Here is a 25,356-nt window from a genome sequence, read left to right on the forward strand (position 1 = left end):
TGTAAGTTTTATAAAACAGAAATCCTAGCCTGTTTTGTATTTCTTTTTCCTCAGACACTTTCCCAGGGCTAATCACATCCTTTTTCATCCTGCAGTCTTCAGTGTGGATTAATGCATGGAACTCTTGTGCAGTATGTAGTGAAGTTGTGTTCCTCTAGAAATTTTGCTTTATACTGCTCAGAGGTATTACCAATCTCCTTTCATCTTTATGTTATTTTTTACTTAAGAGCTTTTAGTTCATATAAGCAATAGAAATCCAAACACCCAATCACATAGGGCTATGGATTAATAGGATCCTTTAAAAAAACTGAGTGGCTCAGGCCAAAGCAGGAAAACTGGTTCATCTTCTTCCCATGACAGTGGCCATAGTTTTCCCACTTCACTTTCATAGTACCCATTCTAGAATATTTGTTTTATTTATCTTGGATCTTTAAATACAACTGTTCACCTTTTAAGGTCCCAATTCTAGTTTTATTCCAAGTGACCATTAAAATCCAATCTCTTGGCTACTGGGAATGACAATACCAACACTCTTACCAAGCATTGGAAATCTTCTTAGGGGTAAATATACTGAAGTTATACAAATTAAATAATTTATTACTAATATCAACTTAAAACAGATTCAAGCACATAGTAAATATGTAGTAGATGTTATCTATTCTCATTAATATTTATTATTGCTTCTATTAATGAAATTCCTCCCAGTACACATCTTATCTTCTCCATGGCCAGAAATGGCACATCCCAACCTTGCTATCAATATGTTCTAAAATATATTTATTTTTCTGCTTAATCATAAAAACATTATGTTTTTTTATACTGAAAGTTATCATACCTCGACATTACATGTTTACTTGACTCAGATATTTTTGGACATCCCACTCAATATACTGAGATTAAAAAAGTAAATTAAGATAATTAGTGTCAGTTCTTTCAGGAGGGTTATCATTAGAAATTACTCATAAGGGAGAGTTTTTGCTCCAGGGACTGAATCACAAATACCTGGCCAAATTTATTAAACTGAATTTCATTATACTGAGTCTTACTGTCTTAACTCAAAAGTTTGAATTAAAGAATTTTTTTCAGCTGTAATATATGATGGATTTTTACTTATAAGATACAATTAATACACTTCATTTTACCAAAAATAATATACAAGATGGTTGCTGTGGGCATTGATCCAGGTATGTTTAGCAAACACAGAATGAAGTCTGGAAAGATACGCCCCTATTGTCAATTTCATCGATTCTTGCTTTGCTACACTAAGTACATTTGAATCCATGAAGCAATCCAACAAGAGTATTTTTTTTTAAAGGGGAGATAAAATATATCATTAAAAAAAAAAAAGAAAGAGAAAAAATAGAAGCAATCACTCTACTCTTGGGCCAGACCACAAATACATCATTTAATTACATCAGTGGCATAAGAATTAAAGGTCTCAGTAAAATGTGTTTCAGTTGAACTTAAAAGATAAATCTTTCATAGCAATCAGCAGAGCTAATATGAAAACTACAATGCGTCACTATTAATTATCCAGGGGAGTAAATCACAGACTGAAGTTCAAGGAATTACATTTTATTCCTAAATTTGTCATTATGATGCTGTGTGACCTTGATAAGGCCACTTAGCCTTTCTTTGCCTCAGCTTCCTCATCCATAAAAAGAGGATGAAGATGTACCATCTGAGAGCATAAATTCAGCCTATGGTTGATTGGAAGGCAGTTTAAATATACTGCTACATTAACTCTGTTAAAAATGTTATACCAAGTACAAAAACGATACTAAAATTATCACATCTTTGTAGCAATTGCCTCGTTCCTACTGCTTGCTTTTTTTGCAGTCAGATTTTCTTTCTTCACTTCCTCACTGTTCTTGCTGACTCTCACATTTAGTTGGGAAATTTTTTTTCGGATGTAACAATTTCACAATCTATTCTGTTGTCATTACTTCACTCTTCGATCCAGTCCTGGAAATTAAAAGCCTTTTCAACTGATCTGACTCATTTCCAAACTTTATGATGGAAACATTGTTACTTAGTTTTGAAGCTTTCTTTTGAAAAGTATAGAAAAATGGTCAGGCCATAAGGAGAAATAAGAACTAAACAGACAAAACAAATATGTAGTTTCATCTATACTTCTGAAAAAAGCTATTTAACGCAGATTTCTTTTTCTTAGAACAAACAAGTAAATTCAACTATTTACCAGTACTAATGTCTGGGTTTTTTTTTCTGGCCTACATAATTTCTATTTTCAGAAGAACCAAGGAGAATTCATTTACTTTGGAATAAAGATTTATTTATTAGAAGGAGAGGAAAGGAGAGGAGAGGAGAGGAGAGGAGAGGAGAGGAGAGAGAATCTTCTATCTGCTAGTCACTCTTCAAATGCCTGCAAGCCATGGCCTAAGCTGGGAGCAAGGAATTGCATCCTGGTTTCCCATGTGGCAGGGGTGGGGGAGGGAGGACAGTTACCTAGGCCATCATCTGTAGCCTTGCTATGCACATCAGCAGAAGTTAGACTGGAAGTGGAATAGCTGGAACGTGAACAGTCACTCTGATACCAGATGCTGACATTGCAAACAATGCTTTAAGCTGCTATGCTGCAATGCCAGTCCCGCTAGGTCTCTTACTGATCACGTCTGGACAGGATTTCTCCATACTCATATTCCAACAAATAATCAGGCACAGGGCTAGGGTTTAAGTTATAGCATAGCTGTCAGAGTTTGGTGCACAGAAACCAAAGATATGCCAACTTACATCAGTATGAAGTTGAATATTTTCACATTCTTATCTAGTAATATTAAAGTACAAGAAGTTGCTGCAAACCCCAAACAGAAGTTAATATCAGATCACATTTCAAATACTTGATATCTCAAGTACTTGAGTCTCTGCCATACATGTGGGAGACCTAGAAGGGTTTCCTGGCTCCCGGCTTCAGCTTGGCCTTGCCTTGGCTGTAGCAGGGATTTGGGGAGTGAACCACAGGATGGAAGATCTCTCTCCCTTCCTCCCTCCCACCCTTCCTCTCCCTCTCTCTGTCACTGCATCTCTCAAGTAAAAATGAATAACAAACATATAAAGCACATATTTGAGGTCAAAGAAGCCAGACAATAGAATATATAATTTATAAGTTTATATATTTATAAGTTTATAATTTATAAGTTTCAAGAACAGGCAAGATTTAGCTATATTGTTTAGATCTGATGCACTGTAAAAAGAAATATGGGATTGGTGTTGTTGTGCTTGAGTTAAGCCTACTGGAACACCAATTCTAGCTCCAGCTACTTCACTTCTGATCCAGCTCTGTGCTAATCCACCTGGGCAGGCAGCAGATGTTGGCCCAACTACTTTGGCCCCTGGCCACCATGTGGGAGACCCGAACGGAATTAATGACTCCTGGCTTCAGCTTGACCCAGCTCCAGCTGTTGTAGCATTTTGGGGAGTGAAGTAGTGTGAGATCCCTCTCTCTCCCTTTGTGTCATTCTGTTTTAAAAACAAATAAATAAGTAAGTTTTTAAAACCTGAGAAAAAATACCGTAAATCTCACATATTCACCAGCTGGTAGTGCAGAATCTAGTAGGGAGAAAGGATTCATAATTAGATAGACACACATGGGGCTTCTTTGGTGCATACATTTCCCTGTTTCTTCACCTTGGTGAGTTCTTTGGAAAACATGATACCTGTGTGTTTATATTTTATATAATTTGTTTATTATATTTCACTACCAAATTAAAAGTAATGAGTGAAGACACATGAGATGGATTCTGGATTTCTTAGCAGGGAGAAAAACTGTGCCTGTGAATGACACATTCCAGGAAAAAACAGAAGTATGTAATAGCATGTTCCACTGCTTTCTTTTTTTAAAGATTTATTTGTTTATTCAAAAAACAGACTTAAAGAAAGAGGAGAGACACAGAGAGAGAGATCTTCCATCCACTGGTTCAATCCCCATATGGCTGCAATGGCTGGGGCTGTGCCAGGCTGAAGCCAGGAATTAGGAGCTTCATTGGGGTCTCCCACATTGGAGATCAGGGTCAAACATTTGGACCATCTTCCACCGCTTTCCCAGGTGCATTAGCAGGGAGCTGCATCAGAACTGGAGCAGTCAGAACTCTAACTGGTACCCATATGGGATGCTTGCATCACAGACTCAACCCATCATGCAGCAGTGTCGGCCTCTCCACTGCTTTATATAAGACCTTTTATATATAACATTTTAAACAATTATTTTAATCAAAACACAGATACTTCCAATAAAAATCTAGTTTTTTTTTTTAATTAGGAAAGAGAAGCTAATCTGGAGGAATACAAAGAACAAAACATATCTCAATAGACTGGGATAGCATGTTAAAAAGTAATGTGAGACATCTTTTGAAAAATATTTATTTATTTATTTAAAAGGTAGAGAAACAGAGAAAGAGGGAGAGAGAGAGATACACACACACTCACACATACATACACGCAGAGAGAGGATCTTTCATCCACTGGTTCATTCCCCCAGATGACCAGAACAACCAGGGCTGGGACAGGCTGAAACTGGAAATCAGGAATTCCATCTAAGTCTTACAAATGGGTATCAGGGACCCAATTATTTTGGCTATCATCTACTGCGTTCCCATGCCAATTAGCAGGAAGCAAGAATAATGGTAGACTAGTAGGGACTCAAAGATATTCTGATAAGGGATGGGGCCATCCTAAGCAGTGGCTTGACCAACAGTACTGCAACAACTGTCTGAATATGAAGCATCTTTTTTTTTTTTTTGACAGGCAGAGTTATAGACAGTGAGAGAGAGAGAGAGAGAGACAGAGAGAAAGGTCTTCCTTCCGTTGGTTCATCCCCTAAATGGCCGCTACGGCTGGTGCACTGCGCGGATCTGAAGCCAGGAGCCAGGTGCCTCCTCCTGGTCTCCCATTGTAGGTGCAGGGCTCAAGCACTTGGGCCATCCTCCACTGCACTCTCGGGCCACAGCAGAGAGCTGGAGTGGAAGAGGAGCAACCGGGACAGAATCTGGTGCCCCGACCGGGACTAGAACCCGGGGTGCTGGCGCCACAGGTGGAGGATTAGCCTAGTGAGCCATGGCGCCAGCCATGAATATGAAGCATCTTAATGTGAAAATTCAGCCTTGTAATTTTATCAAACCGTCCAATAACAGGTAGGTATTTGACTTAAAAACAAGGAAGATGAACCTATTTGACTTAAAGTTGAATACAAATCATCAATATAATGTAGGAAATAAAAAGATTTAATGTTAATAGTAATATTAATAAAAGTGGAAGTTGAGGTCTGGAAGAAGGGAGTTCATTCTCTATTTTTCAAATGTCAAGAGTATTATTTTGACAATTGTAAAAAATTTAAATGTAATTGATTTAAACTGGAATGTTAATGATATTTAATTAAATAACTGAAGAACTCACATCTGTTGAGTGACTATTTAGGTCGGACATTATCCTAAATTCTTGAATTTGAGTACCCAAAATTCAAAATCATACTGCCCCTATTAGTTTCATTTTCTATTGTAAATACCTTGGAAATTATCATTCTGAAGTTACAGTAAGGAAAAGCCAAAAAATGTGAATATTAAAAACTTTTCTTGAGAATTAAGGATTCAGGGCAAACCACCACTCCCAAACTTGGAGAGTGATGATATCCACAGAGTTATAGCTGAGATTGCTTACTTAGAACAGAAGCCATTGAGCTTAAGACTCCAGATATGACACAGATGCTGGAATCATTAGACAGGGAATTTAAAATACCAGTTTTTAACAGGTTTAATTTCCTGTGGATGAAAGTAGATAACATGAAATAACAGGTGAGTAATGTAAGCAGAGAGACTGAAATTCTAAAATGAATCAAAAAGCAATGCTAGAAATTGAAAACTCTGCCACAGAAATGAAGAATGCCTTTGATCAACCCATCATTATACTGACCCAATGAAAGAAAGTAGCAGGTCAATAGAAAGTTTACCAACCAAATGCAGTGACAAAGTTGATAAAAGCAGAATAATATACTCAAGAACTGAGGAATAATTTCACAAGGCATAAATATATGTATAATTGGAATACCAGATGTAGAAGAAAGAATGGCCCAGAGTAAATACTTGAAATAATAATGACCACAGAATTTCCAAAACTGATAACAGACTCCAAAACAGGAACCTCAGAAAAAGACAAGCAGGATAAAATACCCTTAACACTAACATCTAGGTTACCATACTCAAACTATAGGAAAAACAAATAAAGATAAACTCTGGAAAGAATATAGGGCGGATATATCGACAGAGGAAGAAGGATAAGAATTGATGTGAGCCGGGCGCGGTGGCACACGCCTGTAGTCCCAGCTACTCGGGAGGTTGAGGCCGGAGGATCACTTAAGTCCAGGAGTTCTGGGCTGTCGCACGCTATGCCAATCGGGTGTCCGCAGTAAGTTCGGCATCAATATGGTGATCTCCCTGGAGCGGGGGACCACCAGGTTGCCTAAGGAGGGGTGAACCAGCCCAGGACGGAAACGGAGCAGGTCAAAATTCCCGTGCTGATCAGAATTGATGTGAACTTGATACCAAAAAATCATACAAGCAATAAAAGAATAGAGTGGGATATTGAAAATAGTAAAACACACACACACACACACACACCCCTGCACACACAGTCTAGAATTCTATATCCAGCAAAATTATTCTTCAAAGGGAAAGAGAAAGGCATTCTATGTCTTACAAAAAGAGGGAATTTATTACCACTAGACTATCACTGTAAGAAATATTAGAGGAGGATCTTTCAGGAAGAAAGGAAATGTATAGGATTAGAAACATGGATCTACATAAAGAAGAGTACAAGAAAAGGAGCAAATGATGGTAAAATAAAATATTTTATTTATCCTATTCTAAGTTGATCTAAATGATAACTGATTAAAAGTAACAGTGAAAATATATTATTGAATGATTATAGCATATGGATAAGTGAAATGAATGACAACAGCATTATAAGTGATAGGAAGGAGAAACTATGAATATACTCACTAAGGTACCTGTACTATAAGTTTAGTGAGAAAATTCTCGTTCACATATGGGATTATCTCCTTTTAATAAAAAAATATCTTAATGAATGTCAACATATATATTTATTATAAGCCAAGGCAGCTCCACTATAACTAAATAACATGTTTGCATAATGATTACATTAAGAACAATATGATAATGATGTGCAGAAAGCCAAGCAACAGAACAGTGATGCTCATCATCCTCCAGGAAATGCATACTTTTGTTGCTTTACTGAGGGATATAATTTAGTTTCAAGGAATTGTTCTTCAACTTGGCTACTAAGTAAATGTGCTAAAGAAGCACATCATTTAAAGCAAGGTTACACATAATACATCTTCTTAACATATATGCTGTTAGCTCTTAAAATGCATTTTAATATAAATTTTTAATTCTAGGAATGCAGTTCCCCATTACCCATAATTTTATACACGGGAACTTCAAAAATTCATGGAATATGGAAACACATTATGTTTATTTTCATGCAAAAATGTTTGAAAAAAATTTTCATGCAAAAAAAGTATATATTTTCTATGAACTTTCTGAAATCTTCTCATTTAATCAAGTTTTGCTTTGTAATTTGTTTTTCCAAGTCAATGTCATAGATAACACTACTTAAAATGGAAGCATTCATGATAATCAGGTGATTAAAAAGTTTCATTTAAAGTTTAACTTCTTAGTAATCAAAACTTAAGTATTTTCATTTTCACATGAAGGAAAGGAAATATTTTGCACAAGGCTTAGGGAAGTATAGTAACCTTGGAAAGCATTCAGGGGAAAAGAGTTCCACTCATATTCTTGGGTCTACCAAATAACCTTATATAAGTTGTGTTACCATTTGGGTCCCAGGGTCCAGTTTGCATGAGACTGAGTTCTAATTGTCTCCTACTACATAGTAGTTTAGAATCATAGTCTTTATAGAAGGGAGAAGGTCGTGCTTGCCAAGTATTCTATACTCTGAGGAATGAAGACTAGGGGTACATACTAGTTCTATTCTGAAAATCTCTTTTTGTTTCATATTTTTAATTCCTTTGCCTCAATACCTAATACTTACAAAAGCTACTTCAGTATAGATTGAAAGCAAAAAAAGAGAAAGAGAAAAACATTTCACTATGTATAGACAATTTTTTACTGGTCCATTAAAAATACAGGGAGGTACAGTGATAAAGTCTTGATTTGAGTTGTCTATACTGAGATCTATTATACATAGCAAAACTGACAATCAAGCTATTAAAATGTTTACCAAAAGTACATAATCTAAGTAAAAGACTGAGTACTCATTTACTATTCAAGTCTATCATATATTACAAGTGTCAGCTGCTTTGTGGTATATTTGTCAAAGGCATTGCTAAAGAGCATCTTATTTGTTTAAATGACACACATACTTCTGTCAGTATTTTTAAGTAAAAGTATATCATAATTTCAAAGTTTAGCAGAATTTGATTATTACAATATGTAGGTCACTACCACAAAACAATTTTGATACACTAGAAGCTATTTTAAATGCACAAATGAAGGAATTAAAGTATTTTAATTTAAAATTATTAATGTCCTTTTTATAGTTTTTCTATGTTTCACAAATACGCAATCATATAAAAATAGTCACCACCAAGAATCTCTTTCAATAATATGAGAATCATGTCTTTAATATCCTAGTGTTGCTCTCATTTACCCTCCCCCTTTTATCACAAACTACTTTAGATAAGTAAATTTTAAAGTTATAAAAGATATTAATACAATTTTCTACATGACAAAAATATATATACTTTCGGATATAATTCTGCACTTTGCAGTCCACTTTCATACATATTGTCTTACCTCATTCTATCTTCACAAAAACCGTATGAAATAAACAAGGTACATTTAATCATTACCATTTTCTCTATGAAGAAATTAATATTTTGAAGGCTGTGTTGATTCAATCAATGTCATATGACTACTGAGTTGTAGATTCATGATCATAGGCTGTGTTCTGAATCCTGCTCTCATATCCTTTCACCTTAGCAACCAGAGCTGAGAATGATTCCATGCATCACATCTCTCATAATTATTCTATGACTGTACCTAAAATTATGCTATTTTCAAGTTGATGATAATACATATATCAGACTCATAAGTGATAGATGAATAAAAAGGAAAAGTGATTTTTCAAATTTGGAGCAAGATAAGAAGAAGACAGAGTAGATTTCATATATTCTATTTCACCAATCTGTAAAATGTTTCCAAAATTGATATCACTACAAAATATAAGCATAATTTCCTGAAACTGCAAACTCATTATTTCAGGTACTTTCAAAGGCTTACATTTCTATAATTCCCTAATTATAATTCTCCTCTTTAACCTTTCAAATAAATTTCAGCACAAGATGGTTTAAAAGAAATGATGAATAAATTTCACCTATAGGAAACCACTTAGCATTTGGTTAAGTACTTCTTTCATTGCACAGATTTTAAAAATCAATATGCAGCACAAAACTAACTTAAAATGGTAATTGCATTTCTTGCAAATGAAATACTGAAGATTGTGATTACCTGTAACAGTCAATTCAGTAGTTCTTCTCACAACAAAGCCTCCATACTTTAATTCACAGGTATAATTTCCAATGTCATCTTCTCTGACTTCTCGTATAAGCAGGGTATCTCTTTTGAATACAATACTCGGCCTCCATGTTTTTGTCCTACATTCCTAAATAAAGAACATAAAATTTTGGTAATGCACATAGTAACTGAAAAATAGAGAAAAGTACTTTAAATAACTAAATCCAAAGCTTCTCAAGTTTTAAAGAAACTAAAGAGTTTGAAATTGATTCTTTGGGGATTCCAAGATGGCCGAACCATGTGCTGCACTAGCCTAGGGATAAAAAAAAAAAATATGGGAAGTGCACTCTCGGGGCGAATTAGAGAGAAAACCACAGTGGAAATTCTATGGAAGGAAGAGGAATGCCGTGGACCCGTGTGGAAGGTGCAGATGTGCAGCACAAACAAGGACACAAAACATGACTCCTGCAGCTAAAAGCCAGAGAGGGCACCAGCTTGGAGACAGAGGTGAGACAAGAATGCAGCAACCCTTGGTGATATAGCTAGAAGGAGAGCATGGCATGAGTCTGGCCTAGAGTACTAGGGGCTAGAAGGTACCCATGGAACCAGTAGAAGTAAAAGGATCACGTTTTTCTCAACCCATCCTCCTCACCATGGCACCCAGAACCCAGCTGAGGGCAGGCTCCAGTTTGGGCTAAAGTGGCAGCTGTGGAAGCCCTTGTGTGTTCACACAGCAACTGGCTGAGACAGGGCACCATCTTCTCAGCAGTACTTGCAGCAGCAGCAGGGAGAGGGCAACATTTGGCCAGTGGCTCTTGTGTACATGTGTGATCCTGAGATTCTAACAGAGGGACAAATCTGCAGTCCCCACCAATTTTGAGCCTGGCTGGAAGGACTGACAGGGAGCTGGGCACCTATGTAAGACCGGAAGGTAGCCCCAGCCTCTGAATATACCTCACACTTGAGGGCTCAGGCTGCTTAGGCAGAGCACCCCCAGACAGCTGGCTCAGGGAACAATTGCCTTTCTGTGGACCAAACTGGGTAGTGGGGTGGAGCAGATCCAATGAACCCAGCAGCTGTGGGAGCCTTGTGTGCTGATACTGTGGGGACTCTGTGGCAGCATAAGAGGGTATAGGGTGTATCTGGGTCTCTTGGCAATCACTGTGTGTGGCTTTACATGCTCAGAGCTCCCTGGTTGCCTGGAATGGGTCATTGCACCAGGACCTGTGCTTGGAGTGAGGACTGTGCAGATCTTTTGGGTGGTTCACACGATGTTGTGGATGAGTGTTGAACCCACAGGGGACTAGCACTCTTGCACTGATTACCTTGGAGGAGAGAAAGTGAGGGGGTGATCATACCAACAGAGGTGACCATTCCCCCCATTCTGTTAACAAGAGGAGATCTACCACATCTAACTTGTGTGTCATTCTTGATACTTGCCCCACCCTGGAGTACTGACTGGAGCTCCCTGGACACACACAGTACACACCTCTGGATATTCACTGAAAGTGCAGACATTCCACTAAGCCACAGAGGCATAATTCAAACACCAAATCCATTAGAGGAAAAAAATTAAAAAGTATCTCCACAAATGCTTAAAAATAAATGAATAAATTCAAGAAACAAAAAGGAAGATACTATAACCCCATTCCCTCAGCCAAAGAACACAACAACATTTAAATACGAGAATGTGAAGATAAAGAAATTGATGAAATACCAGAAATGGAATTCAAAAGATTAATCACAGGATTACTCAAAAGCAATACAATAAAGAAATTCATACATGACATGATGAAAATTTTTACTATGAAGTTGAGATTTTAGAGAGAAATAAATCTGAAATGTTAGAAATGAAGAATTCAGTAAATCAAATAAAAAATATGGTGGAAAGCCTTAACAATCGACTTGCTGAGGCAGAAGAAAGAATATCAGTGCTACAAGGAACATCTTTGGAAATAATTCAATTGGGGAAAAAAAAGAAGAAGAAGAAGAAGAAAGAAGAAGGAAGAAGGAAGAAGAAGAAGAAGGAGAAGAAATTTAAAAAATTAATTAAAAACAGTATTGGAGATTTATGGGATACTATCAAATGACAACTCTTTTTTTTTTTATTCTGCTGATTTTTTTTTCTTTTATTTAATGAATATAAATTTCCAAAGTATAGCCCATGGGTTACAATGGCTTCCCCCCTCCCATAACTTCCCTCCCGCCCGCAATCCTCCCCCTTCCCGCTCCCTTTCCCCTTCCATTCATGTAAAGATTCATTTTCAATTCTCTTTGTATACAGAAGATCAGTTTAGTATATATTAGGTAAAGATTTCAACATTTTGCCCATATAGCAACACAAAGTGAAAAAACTACCATTGGATTACTAATTATAGCATTAAATAGCAATGTACAGCACATTAAAGACAGAGATCCTACATAATTTTTTTTTCAAATTAATTAATTTTCTATGCCATTTCCATTTTAACACCAGGTTTTTTTTTTTTCATTTCCAATTCTCTTTATATACAGAAGATCAATTCAGTATATAATTAGTAAAGACCTCATCAGTTTGTGCCCACACAGAAACGCAAAGTATAAAAATACTGTTTCAGTAATAGTTATAGCATCACTTCGCTTTAGACGACACATTAGGGACAGATCCCACATGGGGTGTAAGTACACAGTGACGCCTGTTGCTGATTTAACAATTTGACACTCCTGTTCATGACGTCAGTAATCTCCCTAGGCTCTAGTCATGAGTTGCCAGGGCTATGGAAGCCTTTAGAGTTCGCTGACTTTGGTCTTATTCCGATAGGGTCATAGTCAAAGTGGAAGTTCTCTCCTCCCTTCGGAGAAGGGTACCTCCTTCTTTGATGGCCCCGTTCTTTCCACTGGGATCTCACTCACAGAGATCATTCATTTAGGTCTTTTTTTTTTTCCATGATATCTTGGCTTTCCATGCCTGCTATACTCTCATGGGCTCTTCAGCCAGATCTGAATGCCTTGAGGGCTGATTCTGAGGCCAGAGTGTTGTTTAGGACATCTGCCATCCTATGAGTCTGCTGTGTATCCCACTTCCCATGTTGGATCTTTCTCTCCCTTTTTGATTCTATCAGTTAGTATTAGCAGATACTTGTCTTGTTTGTGTGATCTCTTTGACTCTTAGACCTATCAGAACTATCAATTGTGAGCTGAAATTGATCACTTGGACTAGTGCGATGGCATTGGTACATGCCATCTTGATGGGATTGTGTTGGAATCCCCTGGCACATTTCTAACTCCACCATTTGCGGCCAGTCCGATTGAGCATGTTCCAAATTGTTCATCTCCTCCCTCTCTTTTTCCACTCTTAGATTTAACAGGGATCACTTTTCAGTTAAAATTTAAACACCTAAGAATAATTGTGTGTTAATTACTGAGTTCAACCAATAGTACTAGAACAACAACAACAACAACAAATACTAAAAAGGATAAAGTATTACATTGTACATCTAAAGTCAGGGCAGGAGCTGATCAGTTCATTGTTGCTTATAGTGTCCATTTCACTTAACAGGTTTCCCCTTTGGCGCTCAGTTGTCACCGATCAGGGAAAACAAATGATATTTTTCTCTTTGGGACTGGCTTAATTCACTCAGCATGATGTTTTCCAGATTGCTCCATCTTGTTGCAAATGACTGGGTTTCGTTGTTTCTTACTGCTGTATAGTATTCTATGGAGTACATGTCCCATAATTTCTTTATCCAGTCTACTGTTGATGGGCATTTGGGTTGGTTCCAGGTCTTAGCTATTGTGAATTGAGCTGCAATAAACATTAATGTGCAGATGGCTTTTTTATTTGCCAAATTAATTTCCTTTGGGTAAATTCCAAGGAGTGGAATGGCTGGGTTGTATGGTAGGGTTATGTTCAGGTTTCTGAGGAATCTCCAGACTGACTTCCATAGTGGCTTAACCAGTTTGCATTCCCACCAACAGTGGGTTAGTGTCCCTTTTTCCCCACATCCTCTCCAGCATCTGTTGTTGGTCGATTTCTGAATGTGAGCCATTCTCACCGGGGTGAGATGGAACCTCATTGTGGTTTTGATTTGCATTTCTCTGATTGCCAGTGATTTTGAACATTTTTTCATGTGTCTGTTGGCCATTTGGATTTCCTCTTTCGAAAAATGTCTATTGAGGTCCTTGGCCCATCTCTTAAGTGGGATGTTTGTTTTGTTGTTGTGGATTTTCTGATTTCTTTGTAGATTCTGGTTATCAACCCTTTATCTGTAGTATAGTTTGCGAATATTTTTTCCCATTCTGTTGGTTGCCTCTTCACTTTCCTGACTGTTTCTTTTGAAGTACAGAAACTTCTCAATTTGATGCAATCCCAAATGTTAATTTTGGTTTTGACTGCCTGTGCTGTTGGAGTATTTTCCAGGAAGTCTTTGCCTGTGCCTATATCTTGCAGGGTTTCTCCAATGCTCTCTAATAATTTGATGGTTTCGGGTCGTAGATTTAAGTCTTTAATCCATGTTGAGTGAATTTTTGTGTAAGGTGATAGGTATGGGTCTTGCTTCAAGCTTCTGCATGTGGAAATCCAATTTTCCCAGCACCATTTATTGAATAGACTGTCCTTATTCCAGGGATTAGATTTGGATCTTTGGTCAAATATAAGTTGGCTGTAGATGTTTGGATTGATTTCTGGTGTTTCTATTCTGTTCCATTGGTCTATCCATCTGTTTCTGTACCAGTACCATGCTGTTTTGATAACAACTGCCCTGTAGTATGTCCTAAAATCAGGTATTGTGATGCCTCCGGCTTTGTTTTTGTTGCACAGGATTGCTTTGGCTATTCGAGGTCTTCTGTGTCTCCATATGAATTTCAGCATCATTTTTTCCAGATCTGAGAAGAAGGTCTTCGGGATCTTGATGGGTATTGCATTGAATGTATAAATTGCTTTTGGGAGAATAGACATTTTGATGATATTGATTCTTCCAATCCATGAGCATGGAAGATTTCTCCATTTTTTGGTATCCTCTTCTATTTCTTTCTTTAAGGTTTTGTAGTTTTCATCGTAGAGATCTTTAATGTCCTTGGTTAAGTTTATTCCAAGGTATTTGATTGTTTTTGTAGCTATTGTGAATGGGATTGATCTTAGAAGTTCTTCCTCAGCCGTGGCATTGCCTGTGTATACAAAGGCTGTTGATTTTTGTGCATTGATTTTATATCCTGCTACTTTGCCAAACTCTTCGATGAGTTCCAGCAGTCTCTTAGTAGAGTTCTTTGGGTCCCCTAAATAAAGAATCATATCATCTGCAAAGAGGGATAGTTTGAGTTCGTCCTTCCCAATTTGTATCCCTTTAATTTCTTTTTCTTGCCTAATAGCTCTGGCCAAAACTTCCAGAACTATATTGAATAGCAGTGGTGAGAGAGGGCATCCCTGTCTGGTACCAGATTTCAGTGGAAATGCTTCCAACTTTTCCCCATTCAATAGGATGTTGGCCGTGGGTTTTTCATATATTGCTTTGATTGTATTAAGGAATGTTCCTTCCATACCCAGTTTGCTTAGCGTTTTCATCATGAAAGGGTGTTGTATTTTATCAAATGCTTTCTCTGCGTCTATTGAGAGAATCATATGGTTTTTCTTCTGCAGTCTGTTAATGTAGTGTATTACGTTGATTGTTTTGCGAATGTTGAACCATCCCTGCATACCGGGGATGAATCCCACTTGGTCTGGGTGGATGATCTTTCTGATGTGTTGTTGCAATCTATTGGCCAGAATTTTATTGAGGATTTTTGCATCTATGTTCATCAGGGATATTGGTCTGTAATTCTCTTTCAATGTTGCATCTCTTTCTGGCTTAGGAATTAAGGTGATGGTGACTTCATAGAAAGAATTTGGGAGGATTCCCTCTTTTTCGATTGCTCTGAATAGTTTGAGAAGAATTGGAGTTAGTTCTTCTCTAAATGTCTGGTAGAACTCAGCAGTGAATCCATCTGGCCCTGGGCTTTTCTTTGTTGGGAGGGCCTTTATTACTGTTTCAATTTCTGTGTCAGTTATTGGTCTGTTTAGGTTTTCTATGTCTTCCTGGCTCAATTTAGGGAGGTTGTATGTGTCTAAGAATCTGTCCATTTCTGATAGATTTCCCTGTTTGCTGGCATACAAGTCCTTGTAGTAATTTCTGATGATTCTTTTTATTTCTGTGGCGTCTGTTGTTACGTTTCCCATTTCATCTCTGATCCTATTGATTTGGGTCTTTTCTCTTCTTTTTTTAGTTAGTTGGGCCAATGGGGTGTCAATTTTGTTTATTTTTTCAAAAAACCAGCTCCTCGTTTGGCTGATTTTTTGTAATGTTTTTTTGGATTCAATCCTGTTGATTTCTTCTCTGATTTTAATTATTTCTCTTCTCCTACTGGGTTTGGGTTTGGTTTGCTGCAGATTTTCTAGATCCTTGAGATGACTTGAAAGCTCATCTATTTGGTGCCTCTCCAATTTCTTGATGTAGGCACCTATTGATATAAACTTTCCTCTTAACACTGCTTTTGTTGTATCCCATAGGTTTTGGTATGTTGTGCTGTTATCCTCATTTACTTCCAGAAAATTTTTGATTTCTCTTTTAATTTCTTCTATGACCCATTGTTCATTCAGGAGCATGTTGTTCAATCTCCATGTGTTTGCACGTGCTCTAGGGATTCCTGAGTTGCCAATTTCCAATTTCATTCCTTTGTGGTCTGAGAAGCTGCATGGTATGATTCTAATTCTTTTGAATTTGCTGAGACTTGCTTTATGGCCTAGTATGTGGTCAATCCTAGAGAGGGTTCCATGTACTGCTGAGAAGAATGTAAAGTCCTTAGATGTAGGATGAAATGTTCTGTAGATATCTGTTAGATCCATTTGGGCTATAGTGTCGTTTAAATCTACTGTCTCCTTGTTGATCTTCTGTCCTGTTGATCTGTCTATCTCTGAGAGTGGAGTATTGAAGTCCCCCAGTACTATTGTATTGGGGTCTAAGTCTCCCTTTAAGTCCCTTAACAAGTCTTTTAAATAAGCTGGTGCCCTGTAATTAGGTGCATATACGTTGATAATCGTTATATCTTCCTGTTGAATGGATCCCTTAATCATTAAATAGTGCCCCTCTTTGTCTCTCCTAACAGTTTTTGTGGTAAAGTTTATGTTGTCCGATATTAAGATGGCTACGCCCGCTCTCTTTTCATTTCTGTTGGCGTGGTATATCTTTTTCCAGCCTTTCACTCTCAGCCTGTATGGATCATTGTTGGATAGATGGGTTTCTTGTAAGCAGCAAAAGGATGGGTTTTGTTCCTTAACCCAATCAGCCAATCGGTGTCTTTTAACTGGACAGTTCAAGCCATTAACATTCAATGTGACTATTGAGAAGGAGTAACTTTGCCCTGCCATTAGCCAAAGATACTTTCTAATATATGGATTGAGATTCCTGTGATCTTTTGGTGTGAGGTTTCCTACCTTTACCTTCTTTCATATTGGTGACCGTGTTTCTGTGTTTCTGTATGTAACACATCTTTAAGCATCTTTTGCAGGGCTGGACGAGTGGCGACAAATTCTTTCAGTTTCTGTTTGCTTTGAAAGGTCTTTATTTCACCTTCATTCATAAATGAGAGCTTTGCAGGATATAATATTCTGGGCTGGCAGTTTTTCTCTCTTAGCACCTGGGCTATGTCTCGCCATTCTCTCCTAGCTTGCAGGGTTTCTGAAGAGAAGTCAGCTGTGAGTCTAATTGGAGATCCTCTGAGAGTAATCTGGCGTTTCTCTCTTGCACATTTTAGGATCTTTTCTTTGTGTTTCACTGTGGTGAGTTTGATTACGACGTGTCGTGGTGAGGATCTCTTTTGGTCATGTTTATTAGGGGTTCTATGAGCTTCCTGTATTAGGATGTCTCTGTCTTTCTCCAAACCTGGGAAATTTTCTGCTAGTATCTCACTAAAAAGGCCTTCTAATCCTTTCTCTCTCTCCATGCCTTCAGGTACTCCTAGCACCCGAATGTTGGGTTTTTTAAGAGTATCCTGTAGATTCCTGACAGTATTTTTTAGATTTCTGATTTCTTCTTCTTTTCTTTGATTTGATTGTTTCCTTTCCTGTTCTCTGTCTTCTAAGTCTGATATTCTCTCTTCTGCTTCGTCCATTCTGTTTTTAAGACTCTCTAATGTGTTTGTCATTTGATCTATTGAATTCTTCATTTCATTATGATTTCTCATCACTATCACCATTTCTTGTTCCACTAGTTGTTTCAATTCATTTTGATTCCTCCTTAATATTTCATTTTCACGAGAGAGATTTTCTATCTTGTCCATGAAGGATTTCTGTAGTTCAAGAATTTGTTTTTGAGAACTTCTTAATGTTCTTAGCAATTTTTTGAGATCTGCTTCTTGCATTTCTTCAATCTCCTCATCTTCATAATCTTGAATTGGGGTGTCTTTTTCATTTGGGGGTGTCATAGTGTCTTCCTTATTCTTGTTAGCTTGGTTTTTGTGTTTGTTGTTTGGCATGTTGGAGATATTTGGTTTCTTCACTGTGGTGTTTTTTCTTGTTACACTATGGCTCTATATTAAGTGGACTGTCTGCTTTCAGTGGTGCCTTAGAGGCTTGAGATGAGTGTGGACTGAGAGCTGTGTTTGGTTCCTCAGGGCTGAGGGTGTGTCAAAGATGACACTCCCAGGTTAGGTGTGGTAAATCTCTCTCTTTTTTGATTCAAAAGGGAAGTAATTCCGCACAGCTGAACGTAATTGGAGGTAGTTAGCAGGCAAATGATATACCCACAGGAGCCAGAGATCGGAAGCTCTTTCCCAAGGACCACACAGGGAATCTGTGCTGCCCTCAGTGTGGGCTCCAATTCTCCTGCAATCTCCCACTGGGTTGCCAAGTTAGATGCTAATCTCCTGTTATTTCACCCCTCCCCCCAGAGTCAGGTTTTTCTGCTAGGCTCAGGGCCGGTGCAGACCTGAGGTCGCCCAGCTTATGACGTATGTCCAAAATGGCGCCTGCTCTGTCTTGCTCGCCTTTGAGAGGTGAGCGGAGAGAGAGAAACTTGTGTCCGTATCAGTCACTTTTTTTATTTTTTTTCCTCTCTCTTCTAGTTAGCCTGGTGAACTTTTCCCCACAGAGTTTCAAGCCTCGTTCCCTCTAGCCTCCTCTTTCCGCTTGCTCGCTGGTATCTCGGGCTATGGAGGTTCGGCTCACCTCGCGTTCCAGCGCTGGTGCGTTGAGTCTGCCGCTGGTGTCCCGAACTTGGGCTCCCACGCTCTCCACGCAGGTCCACTGTGAATCACTAGTTCCGGAAGAGTTTCCTCTGCTGTTTCATCCCCTACTCTTCCTTGACCCTGCAGTATCTCCACTTATATTAAACTTTCTCTCCCCCCGGACTAAGTGTGCTTCTGCCTATTCCGCCATCTTGCCCGGAACCTCCAAATGACAACTCTTAAGAGTTCCTGAAGATGTGGAAAGAGAGAATGGACTAGAAGGCCTATTTAGTGAAATAATTACAGAAAACTTCCCCAATTTGTACAAAGAAAGGGACATCCAAGTACAGTAAACACACTGAACTCATAATAGACATGACCAGAAAAGATATTCACCATGACACACTCTAGTCAAACTTTCAACAGTAAAACATAAATATAAGATTCTAAAATGTGCATGAAAACTGTTGAAATCTTTACTCAGTATAGAGTTGATCTTCTGTATATAAAGTTAAATAAAAATGAATCTTAATGAAGAATAGGAAGGGAGAGGGAGTAGGAGATGGGATGGTTTGCAGGTGGGAGGGTGGTTATGGGAGGAAGAACTGCTATAATCCAAAAGTTGTACTTTTGAAATTTATATTTATTAAATAGAAGTTTTCTATTAAAAAATAAATAAAATGTGCACAAGAGAAATACCAATCACCTTCAGAGGATCTCCAATTAGATTCATGTCTGACTTCTCATCAGAAACGCTAAGGCTAGCAGCGAATGGAGAGATTAGTCTTAAGTGAAACAAAACAAAACTGTCAACACAGAATACTGTATCCTGCAAAGCTCTCATTTATGAATGAAGGTGACATAAGGATTCCATAACAAGCAGAAATCTAAAGAATTTGTCACTACTCCTTCAGTCTTACGAAAGATGCTTAAGGATTTGCTATACACAGAAACACAAAAAGATAGTCATCATTATGAAAGAATGTGAAGGCAGAAAATCTCCCAGTAAAAGTACAAAGGAAATCCAAGGTAAACAATGGGGATATTTATGGAAAAATGGCAGGGCCCAGTCATTACTTATCAATAGTCACCTTGAACGTAAATGGCCTAAACTCTCCAGTTAAAAGAAACAGACTGGCTGAATGGATTTAAAAAATCCTTTTGCTGCTTAAAAGAAACACATCTCGCCAACAAAAATACATGTAGGCGGAAAGTGAAAGGATGGAGAAAGATATTCCATGCTCATGGAAAGCAAAAAAGGGCAAATGTAGCCATCCTAATATCAGAAAAAATAGATTTTAAAACAAAAACTGTTAAGAGAGACAAAGAAGGGCAGGGTACTATGTAATGATTAAAGGATCAATTTCATAGGAAGATATGACTATAATAAATGTATATACACCCAATTACAAGGAGCCTGGCTATTTAAAAGAAATGTTAATGGATCTAAAGGGAGACATAGACTCCATTACAATTTTAAGGGGGACTCAACACCCCACTTTAATCAACAGACACCAAGAAGACAGAAAACCAACAAAGAAACAATAGAGCTAACAGATACTATGGACCAAATGGACCTAATGGATATCTACAGAACTGTTCACTTCACTGTTGCAGAATACATATTCTTCTTATCAGTGCATAGAACTTTCTCTAGGATAGACCATATGACAGGTCATAAAGCATGTCACAGCAAATTCAAAAAATTGAAACCATACCACGCATCTTCTCTACCACAATGGAATGAAGTTGAAAATCGACACCTTGAGAATCTCTACAAAACATTTAAACACATGGAGAATGAATAACATGCTCCTGTATGAACAATGTGTGATAGAAGAAATAAAAAGAAAAATTTAAAAATTTCTGGAAATGAGTAAAGATGACAATACATCATATCAAAACTTATGGGATATAGCAAAACAGTATTCACAGGGAAGTTTATAGCAATTGGTGCCTACATGAAGAAAATTGAAAGTTCCCAAATGAATGGCTACTAATCCATCTCAAAGACCTAGAAACAATCACAAACCAGACCTCAAAGTAGTAGAAGGAAGAAATAATTAAAATTAGAGACGAAATAAGCAAAATTGAAACAAAAACACCCAATATAGAACATCAGGGAAATGAAGAGCCGTCTAAAAAATAAACAAAATTGAAACATCATTGGCCCAAAAATATAAAGGGAGAAGACTCAAATCAATAAAATCAGAGATGAAAAGGGAAATTTAACAACAAATACTACAGAATTAAAAAGAATCATCAGGAATTACTACAAAGAGCTGTATGATAACAAATTGGGATACCTACAAGAAATGCAGAGATTCCTGGATATATGCAATCTAACCAAAATTTAATCATGAAGACACAGAAAACCTAAACAGACCAATAACCAAGATGGAGACTGAATCAGTAATAAAGACTCTCCCAGTTGAAAAGTCCAGGAACAGATGGCTTCACTGCTGAATTCTATCAGACATTTAAAATAGAACTAAATCCAATTCTTCACAAGCTATTCAAAAAAATTGAAAGGGAAGATTCTTCTCAAACTCCTTCTATGAAACTTGCATCATTCTAATTAGTAAACTAGAAAATGATACAACAGAGAAAGAGAACTGTAGTTCAATACACCTGATGAACACAGATGCAAAAATCCTCAATAAAATATTAGCTTATCGAATCCCACAACAGATTAGAATGATCATTCACCCGGACCAAGTGGGATTTATCCCAGGTATGCAGGGATGGCTCAACATTCTCAAATCAACAGATGTGATACATCATATTAACAAGCTGAAGTTTTTCATATTGTTATCTCAATAGATGCAGAGAAAGCATTTGATCAAGTACAACATCCTTTCATGAAAAAAACCTTAAGCAAATTGGGTATGGAAAGAACATTCCCAAACACAATCAAGGCAATTTATGACAAATCCATGGTCAGCATCCTATTGGATAGGGAAAAGCTGTAAGCATTTCCCCTAAGATCCGGAACCAGACAAGGATGTCCACTCTCACCACTGTTATTCAATATAGTCCTGGAAGTTTTAGCCAGAGCCATTATGCAAGAAAAAGAAATAAAAGGGATACAAATTAGAAAGGAGGAAGTCAAACCATCTTTATTTGCAGATGACATGATTCTAGATATAGGGGATCCAATACTCCACAAAGAGTCTTTTGGAATTCATCAAAGGGTTTGCTAAACTGGCAGGATATAAAATTAACAGACAAATCAATTGCCTTTGTATATACAGACAATATATGGCTGAGAAAGAACTTTTAAGATAAATCCCATCAGCAATACCTACAAAAAATAAATTTAACCAAGAATATCAAAGATCTCTATGATGAAAATTATAAAACAGAGAAATAGAAGACACAAAAAATGGAAAAATCTTCCATGTTCATGAATATCATCAAAATGGCCATACTACTAAAGTAATTTACAGATTCAATGTGACCCCAATCAAAATACCCAGGACATTCTTCTCAGATACATAGAAAACAATGCTAAAATTCATATGGAAACAAGAGACCCCGAATATCTAAAGCAATCTTACACAACAAAAACAAAGCCAGAGGCATCACAATACCAGATTTCTAGGCCTACTACTGGGCAGTTAAAATCAAAACAGATTGGTACTGACACAAAAACAGACTTATAAACCAATGTAGTAGAATAGAAACTTCAGAAATGAATCAACATAACTACAACCAACTTATTTTTGACAAAGCAGTGAAAATCAATCCTTGGAGCAAGAACAGTCTCTTCAACAAATGGTGCTGGAAAAACCTGGATCTCCACATGCAGAAATATGAAACTAGATCCCTACCTTACACCTTACACAAAAATGCACTCAAAATGAATCAGATACCTAAATCTATGACCTGATACCATCAAATTACTAGAGAATATTGAGGAAACTCTACAAGACATTGACAAAGGGAAAGAATTCTTGGAAAAGACCCCAGAAGCACAAGCAAAACCAAAATTGACAAATGGGACTACATCAAGCTGAGAAGCTTCTGTACTGCAAAAGGAACACCCAGCAAAGTGAAGAGGCAGCTGACAGAATGGGAGAAATTATTTGCAAACTACACAACTGATAGAGGGTTAATATCCAAAATCTATAAAGAGCTCAAGAAACTGAACAACAAAACAAACAATTCAGTTAATAAATGGGCAAATACTTGAACAGGCATTTTTCAAGAGAGGAAATTCAAATGGCAAACACACTTGAAAAAATGCTAAGGATCACTAGCCATGATGGAAATGCAAATCAAAACCACAATGGGGTTTTACCTCTCCCCATTTAGAATGGCTCTCATACAGAAATCAACAAATAACAAATGCTGGCAATGTTTTGGGGATAAAGTACCCTAATCCACTATTGGTAGGAATGCAAACTGGTCCAATCACTGTTGAAGACAGTATGGAGATATCTCAGAAATCTGAATATGGACTTACAATATGACCTAGCCATCCCATTCCTGGGAATTTATCCAAATCCAAAGAAATCAGCATATGAAAGTGATCTAACCCCCAGGTTTATTACAGTTAATTCACAGTAGCTAGTATATGGAATCAACCCAGATGTCCATCAACTGTTGACTGGATAAAAAAATTATGGTGTATATATACAATTTAGAGTACTATTGAGCTGTAAAAAATGAAATCCTATCATTTGCTATAATATGGATGCAATTGGAAACCATTATACTTAGTAAAATAAGCCAATTCTGAAAAGACAATATCATATTTTTCCCTGACCTTGGTAACTAATATAGTACCTAAAATGTAATGTAGTTGACATTTTGAGATTTGATGACTGTTTACAGCCTGTGTCTCTTCTGTTGAGGAACAGTGTTTTTTTTTTTTTTTCCATCATTCTATTCGTTGAACTCTTTACTTTAGTGTAGGATTAACTTTAGAATCATTCAGTAAAGTGAAAACTGATCTTTGCAAAAATTAAGAGTGGGAAAAGGAGAGGGAGGAAGAAGAAGGGTTGCAGTGTGGGCAGGAAGGAGGGTAGGGTGGGAAGTACTACTATGTTCCTAAATCTGTATACATGGACCACATGAAACTTGTACAAATTAATTGAAAAAAAGAAACTGATGCTTAAGAATTTGATTCCTAATCTTCGGTGGCCTGAACTACAAGACTATAGTCACAGGCATGGTCGGTAGTAGTTTTTCTAAGGTAGACAATGCCCATGAGGAAAATTATATTCTCACTTTAAAACTTTCTTTCCCTTTGGTCTGAAAGGGAGGTTTTTTCTACTTACTGTATACTTCGCTGATGGCGAAGTGAATCTAGCTATGAGATTATTATTTAAGTTCTTATTTTGGCTATGCTATTACAGAAAAATGTTAGCCATCTCTTTTATAAGGTCTAAAGATTAAATTTTGCGTCCTACAGATTCCTTCATAATAGAATTAGTTTCCTAGCTTGAAGAGAATAGAGAAATGAAAGAATAAGTTGGGCTTAGAATAGAGAAATGAGGGAGCAAGTCAGATCGCTTGCTGACAATAGCAATATTACATGAATACTTAGCAAACCATTTCGACCATTAGATAACAACTTAAGAAAACATTTACCAGAAGGTCCAATGCCTTCTATAAATATTAAGAATCATGTATTTGAAAACACCTCTTAAATATCTAACATGGTGTAGTTTGTTTAACCAGTAAACTGAAGCACAACCATATAAAATGTTTTTAGTTTCTTTCTACCAACAAGTTTAAACCATATGATACACAGATTCAGGTCACACAAATTAAAATGTATCTTTGATTGATTTTAGCAGCTTAAATTTATGGACAATCTTATCTATAAGCCATTTAAGACACGGGCACTCCCTTGACTTGCATCCTCTGGTCTGCTTTAACACAAACCAGGAGGAAAAGAAAGCTAGGCATCAGAAGCAATGGGTGGCAGGCCTATTAATGGCTGATCTGTACAGTGATCTGCCCTCAAGGAGACCCAACAGGCCAGTCCACTGCAGTGCTTTCAGTGTGGTAAGCCTGGGCTTCAGCAGAAGTCAGCTTGTGAAGAGCCCTGGCAGCTCTGCCAAGAGTTGGATCACTGGAAATGGACCTGCCCTGGAGTCGAAGGATGCCCAGGTCAGAGCCACAGATCTTATTGGCTCTAAGCTGAAAAGCCCTTCACTCAGCCCAACTTCCAAAGTGACCACTGCAGCTGAGGGGATGGTCAAGTAGGGTCAGCAACATTGTAGGCAGAACTGTAAATTTCTTGTTAGAGATGCCCCCTGCCTTTACCTGGCCAGCTCTCCTCCCAGGCCAGCCAAGTAATGAAAGTCAACAGAGTGCCTTCCCCTAGGAGGTTCACACCTCCCTTAGGATATACCCCATGTGAAGAGATAGATAGGTCTGGGCCTCTGAACTTACAAGGCCTAAAGCCCACCAGATTATTATCAAGCCCCTTCTAGCAGGTTCTATTTGCCTCTCAATCAGAAAACTTAATTGTAGCTTAGATAGCACCTTTCTTAGCTCCTCAAATAATGACTCCGTCCTTTCTTCTCAATCAGAAAACTTAATTGTAGCTTAGATAGCACCTTTCTTAGCTCCTCTAATAATGACTCCGTCCTTTCTTCTAGAC

General features: G+C 37.5%; 1 protein-coding gene across 1 annotated transcript in view; it reads right to left on the bottom strand.

The window, feature by feature from the left end:
- IL1RAPL1 (interleukin 1 receptor accessory protein like 1) overlaps positions 1 to 25,356 on the bottom strand; it is a 665,884-nt gene that overhangs the window by 525,650 nt on the left and 114,878 nt on the right. Inside the window, exon 4 of the mRNA XM_062183135.1 lies at positions 9,558 to 9,711. Within this exon, the coding sequence (XP_062039119.1) occupies positions 9,558 to 9,711 (154 nt within the window). The remainder of the gene's footprint in view (positions 1 to 9,557; positions 9,712 to 25,356) is intronic.

This window comes from Lepus europaeus, chromosome X (genome assembly GCF_033115175.1).
Source record: "Lepus europaeus isolate LE1 chromosome X, mLepTim1.pri, whole genome shotgun sequence".
NCBI lineage: Eukaryota > Metazoa > Chordata > Mammalia > Lagomorpha > Leporidae > Lepus > Lepus europaeus.